This window comes from Pteropus vampyrus, unplaced genomic scaffold (assembly GCF_000151845.1).
Source record: "Pteropus vampyrus isolate Shadow unplaced genomic scaffold, Pvam_2.0 Scaffold528, whole genome shotgun sequence".
NCBI lineage: Eukaryota > Metazoa > Chordata > Mammalia > Chiroptera > Pteropodidae > Pteropus > Pteropus vampyrus.
Genome location: NW_011889309.1, coordinates 1,938,674 through 1,955,249, shown reverse-complemented (window position 1 = coordinate 1,955,249; position 16,576 = coordinate 1,938,674). Strand labels below are relative to the sequence as shown.

Below are 16,576 nucleotides of genomic sequence, written 5' to 3'. Positions count from 1 at the left end.
AACTTAATCCTATTTACTTCTTTCACCTGAGCTACAGCATTGCCTCCTCACAGGCTCCTTTCTCACTTGCTCAGTCTGTCGCTCTGCCCTCCTGTCAGCATCATCATTCTTAAATCAGAATTGTCCTATCATTTCCTTATTTACAGTACTTCAGTGCTCCCCAGGACCCACCACCCCTAATTTCTATTTCCAGCTGGAAATGCCTATGCATTCTTCAAAGCTCTGCCCACGAAATCTTCTCTTATCTGACTCCTACCTTCTTCCTGTCTCTAGCATTTTGTATGTACTTCTGTTGTGTCACTTCTCCTGTTAGAGGTTATTGTTTATAGCTCTACCTCCTCTTCTAAAATGAGACATCCTCAAAGATAGAGGTGCCTGACTCAAAGTAGGAGCTTCATGATTAGAATTTGAGTGATGGAATTTCTGCCTACAGGTTAGAGGATGTTCTTAGAAGCCAATAAGTGCTTGGGAGGAAAAAGGAATATTGCTGAGTTGTACTTCCTGCCTCTCAGGGTCTGGAATTGGACAGAGCACAGAACTTTGACACAGACCCACAGTGACACTGAGACCACAGGGCCATATTTATAGACCAGAAAAGTCTATCTGACTGTGTGAGTGCATGTACACATGCACAAGCACTGTTGTTCACATATACACACATGTGTTCATGAGGAGTGAGGGCAGGACACTTTTGTGTCAGGTGACATTTAATATTATAGTAAATATAATTCAAACGGAATACATTTTCTCGTGCACATGTGACTAAGATGGGTTGTACAAAATGATAACTCTTGCCAGAAATGATTATCTTAATTTAGTTTCTGGTGACCATTTGTTGGTTATTCTTGGCAAACGGTAACCCTGTAACACAGGTAACAGGTAACATATCCCTATTGTCTCCCACTCTTGTCAAGGTACACTTGGGACATGGGAATGACTTCTTGGTCAATACCAGCAAATATACAGAATTAGCCTCAGCTCCCACTCCTTGAACACCTACCCTGTGTCAGACCCTGAGTTAAATATTTTGCTTACATTACCACCTTCCATTCTCCCAACTCTCCTGCCAGGACAATGGCTCCTGCTTCAGGCCAGCACTTGACCTCCACACTTTCCAACCTGCTTGTAGGCCCCAAACTTTCTGACATTTTAGCTTTTCCACACATCTCTTGCCTCCAACATTGGAATTTTGTAAACTTTCTTTCAACTTAATGGTGAATTTTAAATTACCTTGAGAGTAGAGAGTATTTGGGGAGAATAATTTTGTGATAGTTTTGGGGATAACAAAGGATACTCTGGGATGTTGCTATTCCAGGGATAGAAACCCCCAGCTGAGCCCTGTCCATGAGGCCATTTAAATGCTTTTCACTCACACAATCCATCAGTGCTTAATTCTGGAACCAGATGGGTACGAAAAAAGGGAAAGAGTAAGTCCCAGGTCCCATTTACCTTCTACAGAGGAGCAAGCACAAAAATAAGGACTGGAGGATGCTTATGTGGAGCCGTGGCTACAGGCACAGGAGTTCTGAGAAGCGACTTGCCATCAGAAGAGGTAAAGACCACCTAGGAAGACTAGGTGTTATAGGCATTAAAAAAAAGAGAGAGAGAGAGGTAATGGTTTCCCACAGACAGAGATGAGTTAGGTTATATAGAAGAAGGGAGGGAGAGTAGTTGGGATAGAGCGGGCAGAGAGAAACTCGAGACAAAGACAGCATATGTAGAAGACAGGGAGGCTAGCCCCATATCATTGACATGACGATAGACTTGATCATGAATCATAATCTTCAACTTGAGACTTCCTCTCCTGGACACACAACCTTCTACCTTTCCCTCTCCCACTTTATTAAGCTCACAAAACTGCTCTCCCCATCTACCTCTCATGACTTCTGATCTGTCTGGTTCGCCATCTTTTCCAACCAAGATATCCCTTTCAGCTTGAACTTAGCAAACCAGCATTTCAACACTTCTCTCTCTTGGCTTCTAAAATTATCTCTGCCATGATGCTCAACCATCTCATCTCATGCAAGTCCTCAAGTTCAGCTGCCCTTGCAGTTCTTGCTTTCAGCTGCCAACCCTGACTTCAGCTGAGCCTCGGCAATCCCTGTGCTCATTTCTCACTCATTCCCTTTCTTATCCCCTTAGCAGTTCTGCCAGGACTTTTTATGCACCAAATATTTAATCCTACCTGCCTCTCACATGACTCTAGGGACATGGATTCTCTCTCTTCTGACCTCCTCACTTCCTCTCCGTATCAACGTTTATGCTGTCTGCCTTACCTCCAAGCCCAATTCCCAGTCTCACACTCATTTACCGTCTCCTCTCATCATATCCTGCAATCTTGCTTCATCAACTAACATGTCTCTTTCTTCTTTAATCTTTCCTTTTTGAAGGATTCTTCCCTTTCTAGCTACAAATATACTCTGATCTTTTCCATCCTAAGATGCCATAACTACCACCTTATGTACATCCCACTGCCCTTTCAGCTACTCTCCGATTTAGGGAATCATAAATTGTGGGATTAGTGGACCCTTGGACATCCTCCAACCCTTTTGTTTGCAGATGATGAACTGAAACTTGGAGAGAGACATAACTTATAGTGGTTGGAGGGAAAGATGCTCTGCCTGTCTTCCTTTATCTCCTGACTTCTCAAAATGCTGGTCCACTCTCACTCATGCATATCTCATTCACTACCCAGTCCTTGCAGAGTTCTACTCCCTTCATTAAATCTTCCTTGAAAGGTCGCCAGTGACACTGCACCCAGATGCGCTTTTGCAGCCCTGCTTCTTCTCTGTGTGGGAGTGTCTGCATTCTGATTCTTGAAACTCCTTCCTCCTTGACTTCCATGACCTCATTTACCTTATTCAGCTGTTATTTCTGCTTCTGCTTTGTCTTCTTCTATGGCTGCTCTTCATTTTCCCATTTTCTATGATCAGGGTCTCCCCAAGGGTCTCTTCTTATCCTTCTCTGTCTTTTTTCAATTCTTCCCCTATGATGGCCTCGCATACTCTACAGCTTCAGCCATCACCTCTATGTAGAAGCTCCCAATCTTTGCCTAGAGTCATGCCCTCACTCCACATTTCAAAGATTCAGACACTTCCACCTGGATAACCTACCAGTGCCTTAAATTCAACGTGTCCCAAATTCTCTTCCTTTCCAAATCATCCATGGCAGTGATGATATATACCATCCTCAGTCATCTACCCAGGCTTCAAGAGTCTGAGGATCCCTACCCTTTGTGCCCACACACAACCGATCATCAAGCCTGACCCTCTCTGTGTCCTTCCAGCTCTCTGCAATCCAACCTGAGTCCAACTATGGCTCTGTACTCAGTATCTCATATCAGGTTAGGGTCTGCCCTCACCTCCAGATAGTCTCTCTTGCTGCTTAATATTCTTTACTCAAGTTTTTAAAACTTTACTTAAGTCTTTAAAACTCTCAGTGCTTCCAATATATATGCCTGATATACTGTCGCCTCATCCTGGCATCCAAGGCCTATGTGGACCTTAATTTGTCTTTCTAAATTTATCCTTCTACTCCACCCCTCCATACAATCCATGCTCACTAAATTCCCTAAATAGGCCATGATCAATCTAACTTGGGACTATGCCCTTGATCACTCCTTTTCCCTGTCCATGATGCCTTCTATCGACACCACTTTTATTTATCAGTGCTCTGTCATCTTTCAGAGCCTAGCTCAAATCTCAACTCTTCCATGGAAACTTCTCTGGACATTTCACCAGAGAGGCCTGTCCCTCTTCTCAGCACTCCTGGCTAGACATGCTGTGCCTTGGGTTGCAGGTTTCCATATATGTTCCATAGATGTTCCCCACCTTGCCTGCTATACACTTAACATCCTTGTAGCTCATAATGCTCAGTGATAGGTCTGTGTGGCATAAACAAAAGAAAGGGACAGGATAGGGGAGGGGTCAGATGGTGACTTTAAATAAGGTAGAGGGGCTTCAGCTTGACATTGTGTGCAGTGGGACCCTTGTAGTGTTCCCGGTAAGAGAAGTGCCTTGAAGTCAGACGAGGGCAGCTAGTTGCCACCTCCAAAGTCATCTATTACCTAAGCTACTTCCCTCCTTTGCATCCATCTTCTCCGCAACCTCCTGTGCTCCTGCTCACCCCCACCACGTATGGCTGAGACATCAGGGCTAAGACGAGAATGACAGCTGCCAGTTTTGCTGCAGGAAAACCCATATTTGATGCTGAAGGGGAACCATCAAGAAATGGAAGGCAATGACCGCTACGAGGGCTTCTGTGTGGACATGCTCAAGGAGCTTGCAGAGATCCTTCGATTCAACTACAAGATTCACCTGGTCGGGGATGGTGTATATGGCGTTCCTGAGGCCAATGGCACCTGGACAGGAATGGTTGGGGAGCTGATCGCTAGGGTAAGAAAAGAACAGGTGATTTGGACTTGGGTGGGCTGGGGAGGGAGATGGAAGGATATGAAATTGTGCTGTATATTTATGAACACTCCATTTATTCATTCAGTCAGTCATTTATACATTTTTCATTTATTTGTCCATGCATTGCACAAATCTTTACTGAGCTGTCATTGAGCCAGGCACTAGTGCTATACATTGATGAATATTTGACCTCACAATGCCTGATTTCCCAGTCCAGCACCTATAACAGGTAAGGGAAGTTTTAACCAGTTAGTATGAATTATAGAGTTTGGGTTCCATGTTTGGATTATCCAGGTGTTTTTGTTTGTTAGTATACCTGGAATAAAGCATGGTGGGAAATGAGGATAAGAAGTGGGCAGTGGTTGTTGATGAAGGGCCTATATGGCCTTCTACAGTATGGAACATGGATGGGATGGGGAGGGTGAGACAAAATTGGAAGCAGGGGAACCAGGTACAATGCTCTTGTGTGGCAAGAGCTGATGAGAACCAAAAGTAACTTGGGAGCTAGAAGAAGGCACACATTCAAAGGCTATCTTAAAGGTAGCTTTTCTTTTATAGAGAGGTATACAATCTTTTAAAAATATATGTTTTAAAAAATACTTGTAATTCCAACAACCAGTATATCCATGGTTAATATTTCAGTATCATCCCTTCTGAATTCTTAACGAGTTCTTTTTGTAAAGTGAGATCAAAGTATATATACTGTTTTTTAACTATTAATAGTTAGATCCTCAGGACTCAAGGACCAAATGGATATGGACCATGAGAGAGAGGAAGCACAGTAAGATGACTCCCAGGTTTCTGACTTGGACATCAGAGTGGATGGTGGTGCCAGTCATTGAGGTGAAAACTTGAGGAGGAAAACAAGTCTGAGAGGAAAGAGAAGAATGGTTTTAGCTTTAAAAATTGTAACTTTGAAATGCCTTATAGATATCCAGGTAAAAATGTTCAGCAGAAAGTTGGCTAGAGTGGGCTCAGAAGACTGAAGCCATAAATGACAGAATGAATGGTGAATAGTAGGTGGCTACGGAATCTATGAGTAGGATAAGAATCACCCAGGGAGAAAATACATGTTCAAGAGGAGAAGAGCCTATGAAGGTTGCTGAAAGAGAATGGGTAAAGAAGTTTTCCTTCTTAAAAGAAAGCACAGAAAAATGTTCACAGATTTAGCTATACAGAAGTCACTGACAAGAGCAGTTCAGTGGGGGGTTTGATTGGGATCAGATTGCAGTGGTTGAATCCTGTGGAACACTCTTTAAAGTTTGAAGTTTAGTTTTTAGAGAGAAAGCAAAATAAAGGGTTGTATGTAGAAGGAACTGTGGAGCTGAAGATTTGGCTGTTATTTAAAATGAAATACAGTAGTCCCTCCTTATTCAGAGGGAATACGTTCTAAGACCCCCAGTAGATACCTGAAACCACAGAGCTTACTAAACCCTATATATACTATGTTTTTTTTTTCCTATGCATTCATACATATGATAAAGTTTATACTTCTCTTCAGTATATCCTAATGGCCAGCATCATTACTCTTGCACATGAGGGGCATTATTAAGTAAAATAAGGGTTACTTGAATACAAGCACTGCGATACTACCAACAGTCGATCTGATAACCAATATAGCTATTATGTGACTAATGGGGCAGGTAGTGTGTACAGCATGGGTATGCTGGACAAAGGGACAATTCACATACCAGGTGAGACAGAGCAGGACAGTGAGAGATTTCATCTCAGAATGGCACGCAATTTAAAATTATGAATTGCATATTTCTGAAAATTTTCATTTAATATTTTTGGACTGCAGTTGACCGTAGGTAACTAAAACCACAGAAAGCAAAATGATGGATAAGGGCGACTACAGTGTTTGGAAGTGGCTGCTCCCAGCTGAAACTATGCCCCTTACAGGGAAATGCAGGGGCATTCAAGTTCTGGACAGGTGGAATAGAGGATGTGAACTATTCATGAAAGGGTTTTTGGAGTCGTTGCCAAGACACAGCACTTCTTCCCAAAGCAGATAACTGGGAACCACTGTGGTCAAGGATGTATCTGTCCTGAGTGTTGTCTTAGTCAATCATCCTTTACGTTTGTGCACCAGTTTCATGTTTGAAACTACTCTCACAAGCATTAGCTCTTTATCCTTCACAACAGCTCTGTGAAGTAGATATTATCCTCATTTTATAGATAAGCAACCTGAGGCTTAGAAGTACAAAATGATTGACCCAATGTACCACAACCATCGAATGGCAGAGGTAGGGTTAAACTTGCGCACCTGAGTCCTGGTCTATGACAACACACAGCCTCTTCCTGATGGACTTACATTCTCATCTCCCTCCGGCCACAATTGGCATTTGCTTCCAAGATGTCCTTCTAGGCTGAGGACTCAGAGGATTCTCAGAACTTGGTACCCAAGTTTGATTCTGGGCCTTAAAGGGATTATACTTCATCTGTTAGTTGGTGGTACTGGGTAGATGACCCTCTGTGACTCCTTCCACTCTCACCCAATGTAGGTGAGGCATTCTTGTCAATTAAGCTCTGAGAACTGCCATCCCAAAGGGAAGAAACTGCATTTCACATCCTCAGAGCCCAGCGTGGGGGAGAGTAAAGCACATTGGGGAAAAGACAGAGTCCCATTCCAGCTTCAAAGTTCAGAGCCATGTACTCTCTTGCTTTCAATGCCATGTTGGCAGAATGGCACATTTAGGTTCAAAGAGAAGAGGGCTTTGGAAGGCTTAGATTCAAGGCTCAAAGACTTTGGCATCAAATAGTTCTTACCAATGACATTCTAATGAATTAAATGTAAATGAAGCTGAAATGCCTCATTGTGTTTTCCCTCCTAGGCCCCTATGAGAAACAGTTCGCCAGAGAGCTTGTGGTGTGGGCTGTCCATTTCCTCAATCCACAGAGAAGGTTGTCCAGAGACATTTTGCTGAACTCAAAAAAAACACCACAACTTGTCCCCTGGGATTACTTTTCACCAAGAAGCCAGAGACTATTTTAACTGCAAATAGGTCATAGAATTCTGTTCTTCAAAATAGAGATACTGATCCTAGGGCTAAAATGGAGTGTTCAAGTCTTTCCCTGTGTAACAGTCAAGTTCAGGGAAGGCTTTACCTTCCCCATTAAGTTCTGGTTTCTGCATGTACCTAAATAAGGAAGAGATAGGTTTTGATAATATTCGATGATTCACTCATTCATTCATTTATCCATTCATTCATTAAAGTACCCACTCTCTGACAGCACTATTTGGATGTGAGGAATGCCAGTAAGGAGTTCAGGGTCTACTTAATAACTATTGGTTTACCAATAGTTATTGTACAGTGTGATATGTGCTGTACTAATAATTTTAACAAAGATGATAATAATAATGGTTAACATTTATTAAGTGTTTCCTATGGGCCAGACACTGTTTTAAGTACTTGATTATATTAACTCATTTAGTCGTCAAAATAACCAAATGCTGCAGGTGAAGAAATTGAGTTGCAAAGCAGATAAGGAACCTGTTCAAGGTCATGTGGGTAGTGAGTGGCAGGCGTAGGTCTGGTAAAAGTATGGAGAAGGTATGTTATGGGCATGAGCAGGGTAAGGCTCACCAAGGAAAGGACAACTGAGTAGAGTATTGAGGATGGAGAAGGGTCATCTCAGAAGAAAAGGATATTCTAGTTGCAGTGAACGCAGAGATGCATGCTGTGCAGTGTAAGTGTTTCCGTGTGGCTAGAGTCAGGCCTGGATGGGAACTGAGGAGAGTAGGGCTGTAGGCAGGGGCCAGTGTGACAGGATTTATATGTTTGGATATTTAAACTATGTCCAGAGTGCTAATGGGGAGGTATTGAAGAATGAGATAGCCTGTTTGTTTTATTCAAAGAGGGGAGTAACATGATTGGCTTTGGTTCCCTAAGGTTATTCCAGTAGGTGAGAGGGGGATGCACTGGACATAGAAATAGTAGATGCAGGTGTATTCATTAGACAGCTGTCCAGTGAGTGATCCAAGTGGAGAGAATTGGGCCTGAAGTAAGGTAGTGGTAGTGAGGATGCCTAGGGGAAGATGGCTGCAGTGTGGGGATTTCAGCATTTAATTCTAGGACCTATTGAATGGGGTGAGCTTCTTTTTCATGTAGGCTTTTAAGCTTGGGTTCAGGTAGTCTTGTCTCTCAGAGGAAGAGGGATGGCTATTGGACTCTGGGAAAGGTCTGTTCTGGAATAGCTTCTTGAGGGATGCACATCAAGTAGCAATCTCTGCACATGACCTCCTGAGATCTGGGAAGGGAGGAAATCCATCTGTCTGTTCATTATTCTCAAACTGTTGTCTTTGAAAATAAAAGAGACAAAGCCCTGGACTGCATCTTAGGCCACACCTGCTTTTGGTCTCTTCTCACACATCCTGTCCATTTACACCACTCTCTCATTTTGAATTATCAAAGTTTCTTTTCTGTTACTCCAGTTCTTTCACGTGCCTGATACAAAGCCAGTAAAAGCAGCTAACACACTGCAGCCACTCTCTCTTTCTTCTGAGATGACTGTATTGGCTGCCAGTCAAGGATGAGGTGCACTATCTCCAGAAGCCTGTGTCTGTGCCCCCAGTGCCTCACTCAGCCTGTGATCGGTATGAACCCTAGATACAGTGGAAGGCTCTGCCAAGACCTTCAGGTTTTCACCTTCCTCTCATTTCTCTTGACTTTATGGAGAATCAGAATGAGAGTCTCCTCTGCTCCGGACACTTGGTCACATCCCTTCTTAGTTCAAAGCTGAGCCCCCAGGAGAGAAAGAGAATAGAAGGGAAGTAGGCTGATAGCTCCTGATAAGGGCCATACACTATGTAGGAGCCCTACATATGCTATTTTATTTAGTCTTCACATAGCCCAAGAGGCAAGACACAGAGGCTCAGAGAATTCAGTAACTAACAAAAGCTCCGATACACAGCAACTAGTCAGAGCCCAGACTCATATCCTATCCAGACCCTAATCTTCTGCTCTTCTCACTGCATTACAAGGGACGTGTGAACACTAGTGGCTGGAAGAGAAAATTATTTTGGTCCAGTCTTCCTATCCTCTGGGTCTGCTTGCTAGAAGAATGGGGTGGAGGCAATAGGCTGGTCCCGGAGAATAGCAATAAAGGGGATGGCTGCACTTGGCCAGTTTGAGAGGGACACATATAAGGGATGACACTTATATCCTCAATCCAGGAGATGTATGTTATTATAACTACTTCGTTTTTGTAGACTAAGAGCTAACATCTGGAATGCTCAGATATGAAACCAGGCCCTTTTCTGTTAGGAGCACTCCAGCTAGAAGGACAGACAGACAAGCAGAAATTATTTAACACAAGGTTATATGGGATAAGTGCTTTATTGGAAATACAAACTAAAATCATACTTGAATAGCAGAGTAGGAGGCAGAAATTACTTCTGAATGGGGACTCCTAGAATGAAGTCTTAGTGGAAGTAAGACTGCCAGGTCCTTAAGGGCAAGCATAGTGTCTTATTCATCTTGGCATCCTTATGCACCTAATGCAATTCCTAGAACACAATGGTGTTAATGAATAGTTCCTTTGAATCATGCAGAACAAGGCACTATGTGATAAATATTCCTTGCATAAATTTAGGGAGATCATCTCTCAGCAGGTTTATATCAAAACAACTGTCAACCCAAAGCTTAGAGAGCCAGACAATCAATTGATTAATCAATCAATGGATGGCAGTTTAAGATCTATTATATGTTGGTCACTGTGCTAGGGGATTGAATTAAAATAATGGGTCAGATTTGGTTCTATCTTTGAAGGTTTGCAGACTAGATGGTATGGAAGTAAGGAGAATATAGACATGTAAAAGAAATGTTTGCTCTAGTGTGGCTATGAGAGATGTAAGTTGTTTGGGGGAACTCTGAGCAGGGCAAGACCAAGGAATGACATCATATACTACCTGTGAAGGAGCGCAGCTTCAATCTTTATCTCCCCTAAAGCCATCTCAACCTGTTCTCTCCCCAGAATCATAGAACGTAAGGTCCAGAGGTCAGCACCCGATCTAGGAAAAGACCTCAGGGCTTCGTCTGCCTGTCCTTAGATCCCCATGATAGTTCTTTTACACTGAATAAGTTGATATGGGACTCTCCAGGTGGTGAGGAATAGAGTGTTGGAGTTCAGTTTTTTTCAGAGCTACTTCATCCACTTAAGACTGGGTACTCCTTCAAACCCCCTGGGCATCTAGAAGCAGCCTGGGAAATTTGTCAGAAGGCTTACTTCTTGGAAATTATTTCCACCTTCCCCACCAAGTGCCAGCTCCTCAGGGGAGGGAGAGACCTGCAGAGGAAATGAAAATGTAGTAATTAAGGCATCTGAAAGCCTTCTAAAAGATTGTCTTCCTGTTAAATAGAAGAGACAAGCAGTGGAGAATTGATTTGGGGAAGTGAAGAGAAAGGAAGCTATGGAAAGTAGTATCTTAATATCTTCTAAGACTATTCTGATCCCGATTGCCCATTGCCCACCGCACATGGAAGAAGTGAGACATTACCTGCAGGCTCAGGCATGCACCAGGCTCTAATCTGAGGTCAGCAGTGCTTTCAGAAGCTCCAGTTCAGCATGCTGGCACTTAACCTCTGTCTTGTTCCTCAAACACCTTGAATTAGCCTCTCTGTTAAGCTGGAATTAACTTCAGCTTTGTCACCACCCAGTTTTAGTAATTCAGCTCCTGATTATTCTTCCAGTTGGGTTTCTGATGTTGCTAACCTTGGTCTTGGTACTCCCCTCTTCCTCAAGAATGAAGATCCTACTCCTGAACATAAGGCCAGGTCTCTATAAACCTGCTGATGTACTTTCAGATCTTGACCAATATTACCTGCTCTTGGATGCATTGATTCAACGACAGTTGTGGCTTAAGTTTGATAAGGTACACTTCTTACTTTCACTGAGCTCATATTCTATATATGTAGAAACTCCAAGTATGGTTATCCAAATTGTATATCGTACAAGGATTAAGTAGGGCCTGAAACTAGCCCTCGAATTGCTCAACAAGAATGTACTCCAGTGTGGAGCTGTATCCATCTGTAGATTTGCCAAGTTGTGTGCCCACTAAGTCTGCTGGGAGAACCAATTTGTATAATTTATACAATGGCCCAACTATACTTGGAATGAGGCCAAGTGTATAAAAATAATGAGACCATAGCTTGTGATATACAAAACTTCATTGGAACACAGAGAAAAAAAGAAATAGTTCAGCTCCAGGGAGGCAGACACAGCTTTAGAGCAGAGCTAATGATACTAATAGCTATTGTTTACTGAGTGTATACCATGCACCATTTCTTCTCTAACAACAATCTTATGAGATAAACATTATTATTCACTTTTTATAATGAAGAAGCTGAGGTTAATTCCAGCTTAACAGAGAAGCTAACTCAAGGTCACACAACTAACAAGTGATTGATATGAAATTCAAAGCCAAGCCTGTCTGACATTAAAATCCACAGTCGTTCTAACACAGTGTGTTGCCTCTAAGGGAAGTAACAGTAAAGTTGGACCTTGATGGATAAGTAGGAATTCGACAAGCACCAAGAAGGAAAGAATTACAAGCAGAGAGAACTGTGTGGGCAAAGACATGGAGTCTGAAATGTATGACAGGTTTAAGAAACATGAATACTACAATATAGCCACGTGACAGGTTAAAGGAAAGTAAGTAGCTTGAGGTGATGCTGAAAAGACAAGTATAGGCTAAGTTGTGACTATCACTATAAGGAGTTTAGACTATATTTTAAAGATTGTAGGGAGTTGCTGGAGTTCTTAAGCAAGGGAATAACATGATTAGATCTTTGGTGTAGAAATAGACTCTAGAGCAGTTGTTCTCAAAGTGTGGTCCAGTGATCGAGCAGCATCAGCATCCCCTAGGACTTGTCATAAATCAATATTCTTGAAATCCATACAGACCTAATGAATCAGAAACTCTGGAGTGGGACCCAGCAATTTGCACTTTAACAGTCCCTCCAGGTGATTCTGATGCATGTTTAAATTTGAGAACCATTGGTGCCCATGTGACTTGAGTTTAAGAACCATTGGTGCCTTTCCAGTTTAATGGATCGGCGGAGTGAGGAGAAACTGAAAGCAGTGAGACCAGTGCAGGGACTATTGCATAATTAAAATGAAGATTTGAATGATGGTAGCAGCATTAAGATTCAAGTGGTAGTAATGGATTAAACATACATTTCATGGATGGGGCTTGGTTATTACATGGGGAGGGGCAAGACATGGAGGGAGAGGGTAGGCTCCAAGCTAACTCCTAGTCTTGATTTTAGTGACAGTTGCTGATAAACTTATAAACTGAGCAACAGTACTTGGAAAAAAAGTAGATTTAGATGGCAAAGATGATAAGTAAATGACATGGATCTGAAGCGCCAGCAGGACTTTGAGGTGGAGAGAAGTGCAGCAGGTCATGGGTAAGGGAGGCCAGTGATAGGGCAGAGCTGAGCCTGAGCTCCATTTGGGAGTCACCGGGATACAGGTGCTAGTGAAGTGAGAGGACTGATTGTTCTCAACCCCTGTCCTCATACCCCTCCCCTCTCTGCTGGCCACCCAGGTACAGATCTTTGTTCTGCTGGATATCAGCTGTGTGGACTTGGACAAGTCACCCAATGTTTCTGATCCCTGTATCTTAATCCTCGAAATGAAAATGATTGCATTCCACCCCCAGGTTATTGTGAAAAATCAATAAACTATAGTAATCTCTGAAGTGTGCCTGGCATATAGTAACTCTCAGTGAGTGTTGCCCTCTCCTCTCTTTTCCTGTTGTCTATTACTTACCTCTTCACATAAGGCTCAGCTTGTGCTTCCTCTCTGGGCCTAAAGCTCAAGTCCTTAGCCTTCTCACCATCTTTCTCGAAACAATGTACATGTGCACTCATGTCTGTCTGCTCCTGTAAGATACGCTCATCCAGGGCCAGGTCCTTCCCAGGCTTCCCTGGGTTAATTCCTTCTTACCACATCATGTCTGACACACTACAAAAGCATAACTGATTAAAACAAAACTAAATCACTATGTGTCCAGTTGTACTTCTACAATGGGGTGGTCCAGCAGCCTTCCGAAGGTTGTGTGTGATGTTGGTGGCCTCATGTGCTGCTCTGACCCCATCTCTTCTTGCCCTCTGCAGGAAAAGGGGACACGAGGAGCAGAAATTCCTTCCAGAGGGAGAGGTCTCTGGGCCATCTCTTGGGGAATGTGGCACCTCTGTTAGGAGACAAGACGATGGCATTGCTGGCCAGTCCACTTGTGCTCTTGGGCTTAAAGGAAAAAAATACCCTGAATTGGAAGTCAGTGTCTGCTTCTGAACCTTAAATTAGTAACTAAATCTTCCTGGGCGTGAGCATAACCATTTCCCCCATGCTTTGCCTCACATCAGCCACAATTTCACCAATAGCTCTATCATCTGAAGAACTAATCAAGAGCCCACAAGGCCCTGCATCTCTCATCACTTGACCTTCATTCTCTGTGCTGCATCCCTACTGTCCTTCTCTTGGTGCCTTGAACATGGCATGCTCAATTCCAGCCTATGGCCATTACATTTGCTCTTCTTTTTATCAAAAGCCTGTTTCCCCAAGTCTCCAATCTGTTTCCATCTCATTATCTAGATCTAAGCCATATGTCACCTTTTCTGAGAAGCATTCTTTCTCTGCCACCCTAAGGGACCCCCACCCTTTCTCCTAGTCACTCTCTACCACATTAATTTGTTGTATTGTCTTCAATAAATTATTATCATCTATAATTATTTTGCTTATTATGGAACTATTTGTTTATTGTCTGTCTCCCTTCACTTGAATGTAAATTCTCTGAGATCAGGAACTACATTTGTCTTGTTCACTCCTATACTGCTAGCATCTGGAACAGGCCCCAACATACAATAGGACTCAGTAATTATGAGATGGATGGATAGATGGATGGATGGATGGATGGATGGATGGATGGATGGATCGATGGATCGATGGGATGCTATGAAGGCATGTGTTAAAAAACTAACCATTATAGCCCTTGACCCCAAGAAACTTCGAGCCTGGGCCTAATAGCCCAATGCTGAGAATCAGTTGTAGATTTTCAGATGATCTTTTTGACTGGTAAGAGGGAAAGCACACCAGTGGTCAGATATCCTGGTGCATTTAGCAGGTTAAGGGTGCAGGAGATAACATTTTCTCTTGAGCTGCCCTCCCACTGCAGCCATGGGGACTACACCCCCTTCCTGTAAATCCTTGCCTCTTCTTTCTGGGCTCTACCTTCCCCAGATCCCCAGAGCTGAGCTTTCAGCTCACCCCTACCCCACTTCCCACACCAATATTGTCTTAAGAAAGAAGAACTCAAGCAACCTCACCTCTCTTTCCTCTCCCCATGGGTTGAAAATGTCTAGGATTAGTTGTCTGACTCTAAAATTGACCCTGAATCTTCTGATTTGTTTTCAACTCACAGCTCTACCTTTCTTCACTCTTTATGCTAGTCAACCTAACTGGTATCTGCTCAGCTCCCCACCACGCACACATTTATTCTCCACCTGCCTTTGTTAGACCTTCTCTCATTGCGCTTGTCGGCTTTATTTCCTTGAGTATGTGTGTTGTTGGTGAGGGGTGAGAGCCTGAACATCATGGAGCAGGTACTCAGATGGCTTATCTGGACTTCTGAGTAGCCTCACCTGAAACTACTATGTGCTGTGTTTAATCCCTTGTTGCTCCTTATGTTGAGCCTGTCTTAGCTGGAAACTGCTCTAAAGATAGTAATGGATGTCAATTGCAGAGCACTTACTCTATGCCAGATATGGCACTAATAATTGCTTTACGAATTTTTTTCTCATTTAATCTTTAAAAAACCTCACAAGGGCACATATCATTACCCCTGTTTTTTACATTAGCAAACAGTCTCTGAGGTTAAGTTAACTTGTCTAAGGTCATGTGGCTGAGAAGTGGCAGAATAAGGCTCCCAATTCAGATGGGTCCACAATGTGTCCTCTTAATTACTGTGCAGATATGTCTTGAACCCATAACATGCTTTGCTTTCCTAACAGTACCTCGTTCATCAAATCCTGTTGCTGTGGCTCCTTGTCCTGCCCCAGTAGGCAGGCCTTGCACATTTTTTGCCTTCCTATGAGGAAATAGCCCTGGTTCAAAGTCTCCAAATATGAATCCCTCTGTCTTCTGGCCATCCCTCACTCATGGAAATAAATTTGCGCCAGAGGATCTAATGGCGTTCAGGTTGCTTGTTGCCATGTCTTAGCCTTGCTGTTTCACAGTTCCTGGCCAGAATCATTACATGCTTTGGGGGGCTTATTCGCAGACTATTTTTCTTGACATCCTATAACTTTTCAGGAGCAACTGATGTCCACCATTTGTCAGCATTTGAGAGCCAGTTCTGTCGTAGTCATGCCAATGACAGTGTTGGCATTTACAGAGGCAATCGTCTGGAAGCCCTATTCTTCTCTACCCTTTCCAGAACCTATGGAATTATTCCTTATCTTCTGCAGCCTTCAGTTATGCTCCCTTGCTTGATGACAAACTTCTGCTTTGCCTGTGTCTACATTTGCAATTTAAGGAACAGAACAAAGGCCTAGATCCTTTTAAATATCAGCATGTGGTCCATTCAGTAAATTTGGACTACTCAAAAAGATTCTGTCAACTCTTGCCAAATGGATTCCTATTCAAATCCAGTAGGCACCCTGAGCATAACTACCATGTCCTGGATGGCAGAAGATTGGTGGACTGGGGTCCTAGCTGGCTGCCAGGGAGTAGTTAACAGTGGGATACAGGCAGGAGATCAAAACAAAGGGTAGGTGTGGTCAATAAGTACAGCAAATGGGTAATCTGGTGTCAGTCTGGCCAAAGTGAAGGGGAGTCAGCAGAAGCAAATCAGATAGAAGAGCTCGGCCTTCAGAAAAACTCGCCAAGCAGGATGGTGCAGCCCAAAGCAAAAGCCAGCTCTCAGGTGCTTTAAGGAAATGGACAGAGGATAAAAGCAGGATGCTAGAATTAGGAACAGCATAATAACAATAGCAATGAACATTAATTGAGCAGTGATCATTGATTTTGTGCCAGGTCTTTGCATTAACTCACTTAATCCTTGCAACAACCCCTGCAAGTAGAAACTGTTACCATTCATACTTTACTCATGAGAAAACAAGTTCAGAGAGTTAAATAATTTGCCCAAGGTCACACAGCTG

At 43.0% G+C, this 16,576-nt stretch overlaps 1 protein-coding gene across 1 annotated transcript in view; it reads left to right on the top strand.

Moving 5' to 3' along the window:
- The window catches only part of GRIK4 (glutamate ionotropic receptor kainate type subunit 4), a 451,038-nt gene that overhangs the window by 367,459 nt on the left and 67,003 nt on the right, over nt 1–16,576 (top strand). The window contains exon 13 of the mRNA XM_011383591.2: nt 4,191–4,394. Coding sequence (XP_011381893.1) covers nt 4,191–4,394 — 204 coding nt within the window. The remainder of the gene's footprint in view (nt 1–4,190; nt 4,395–16,576) is intronic.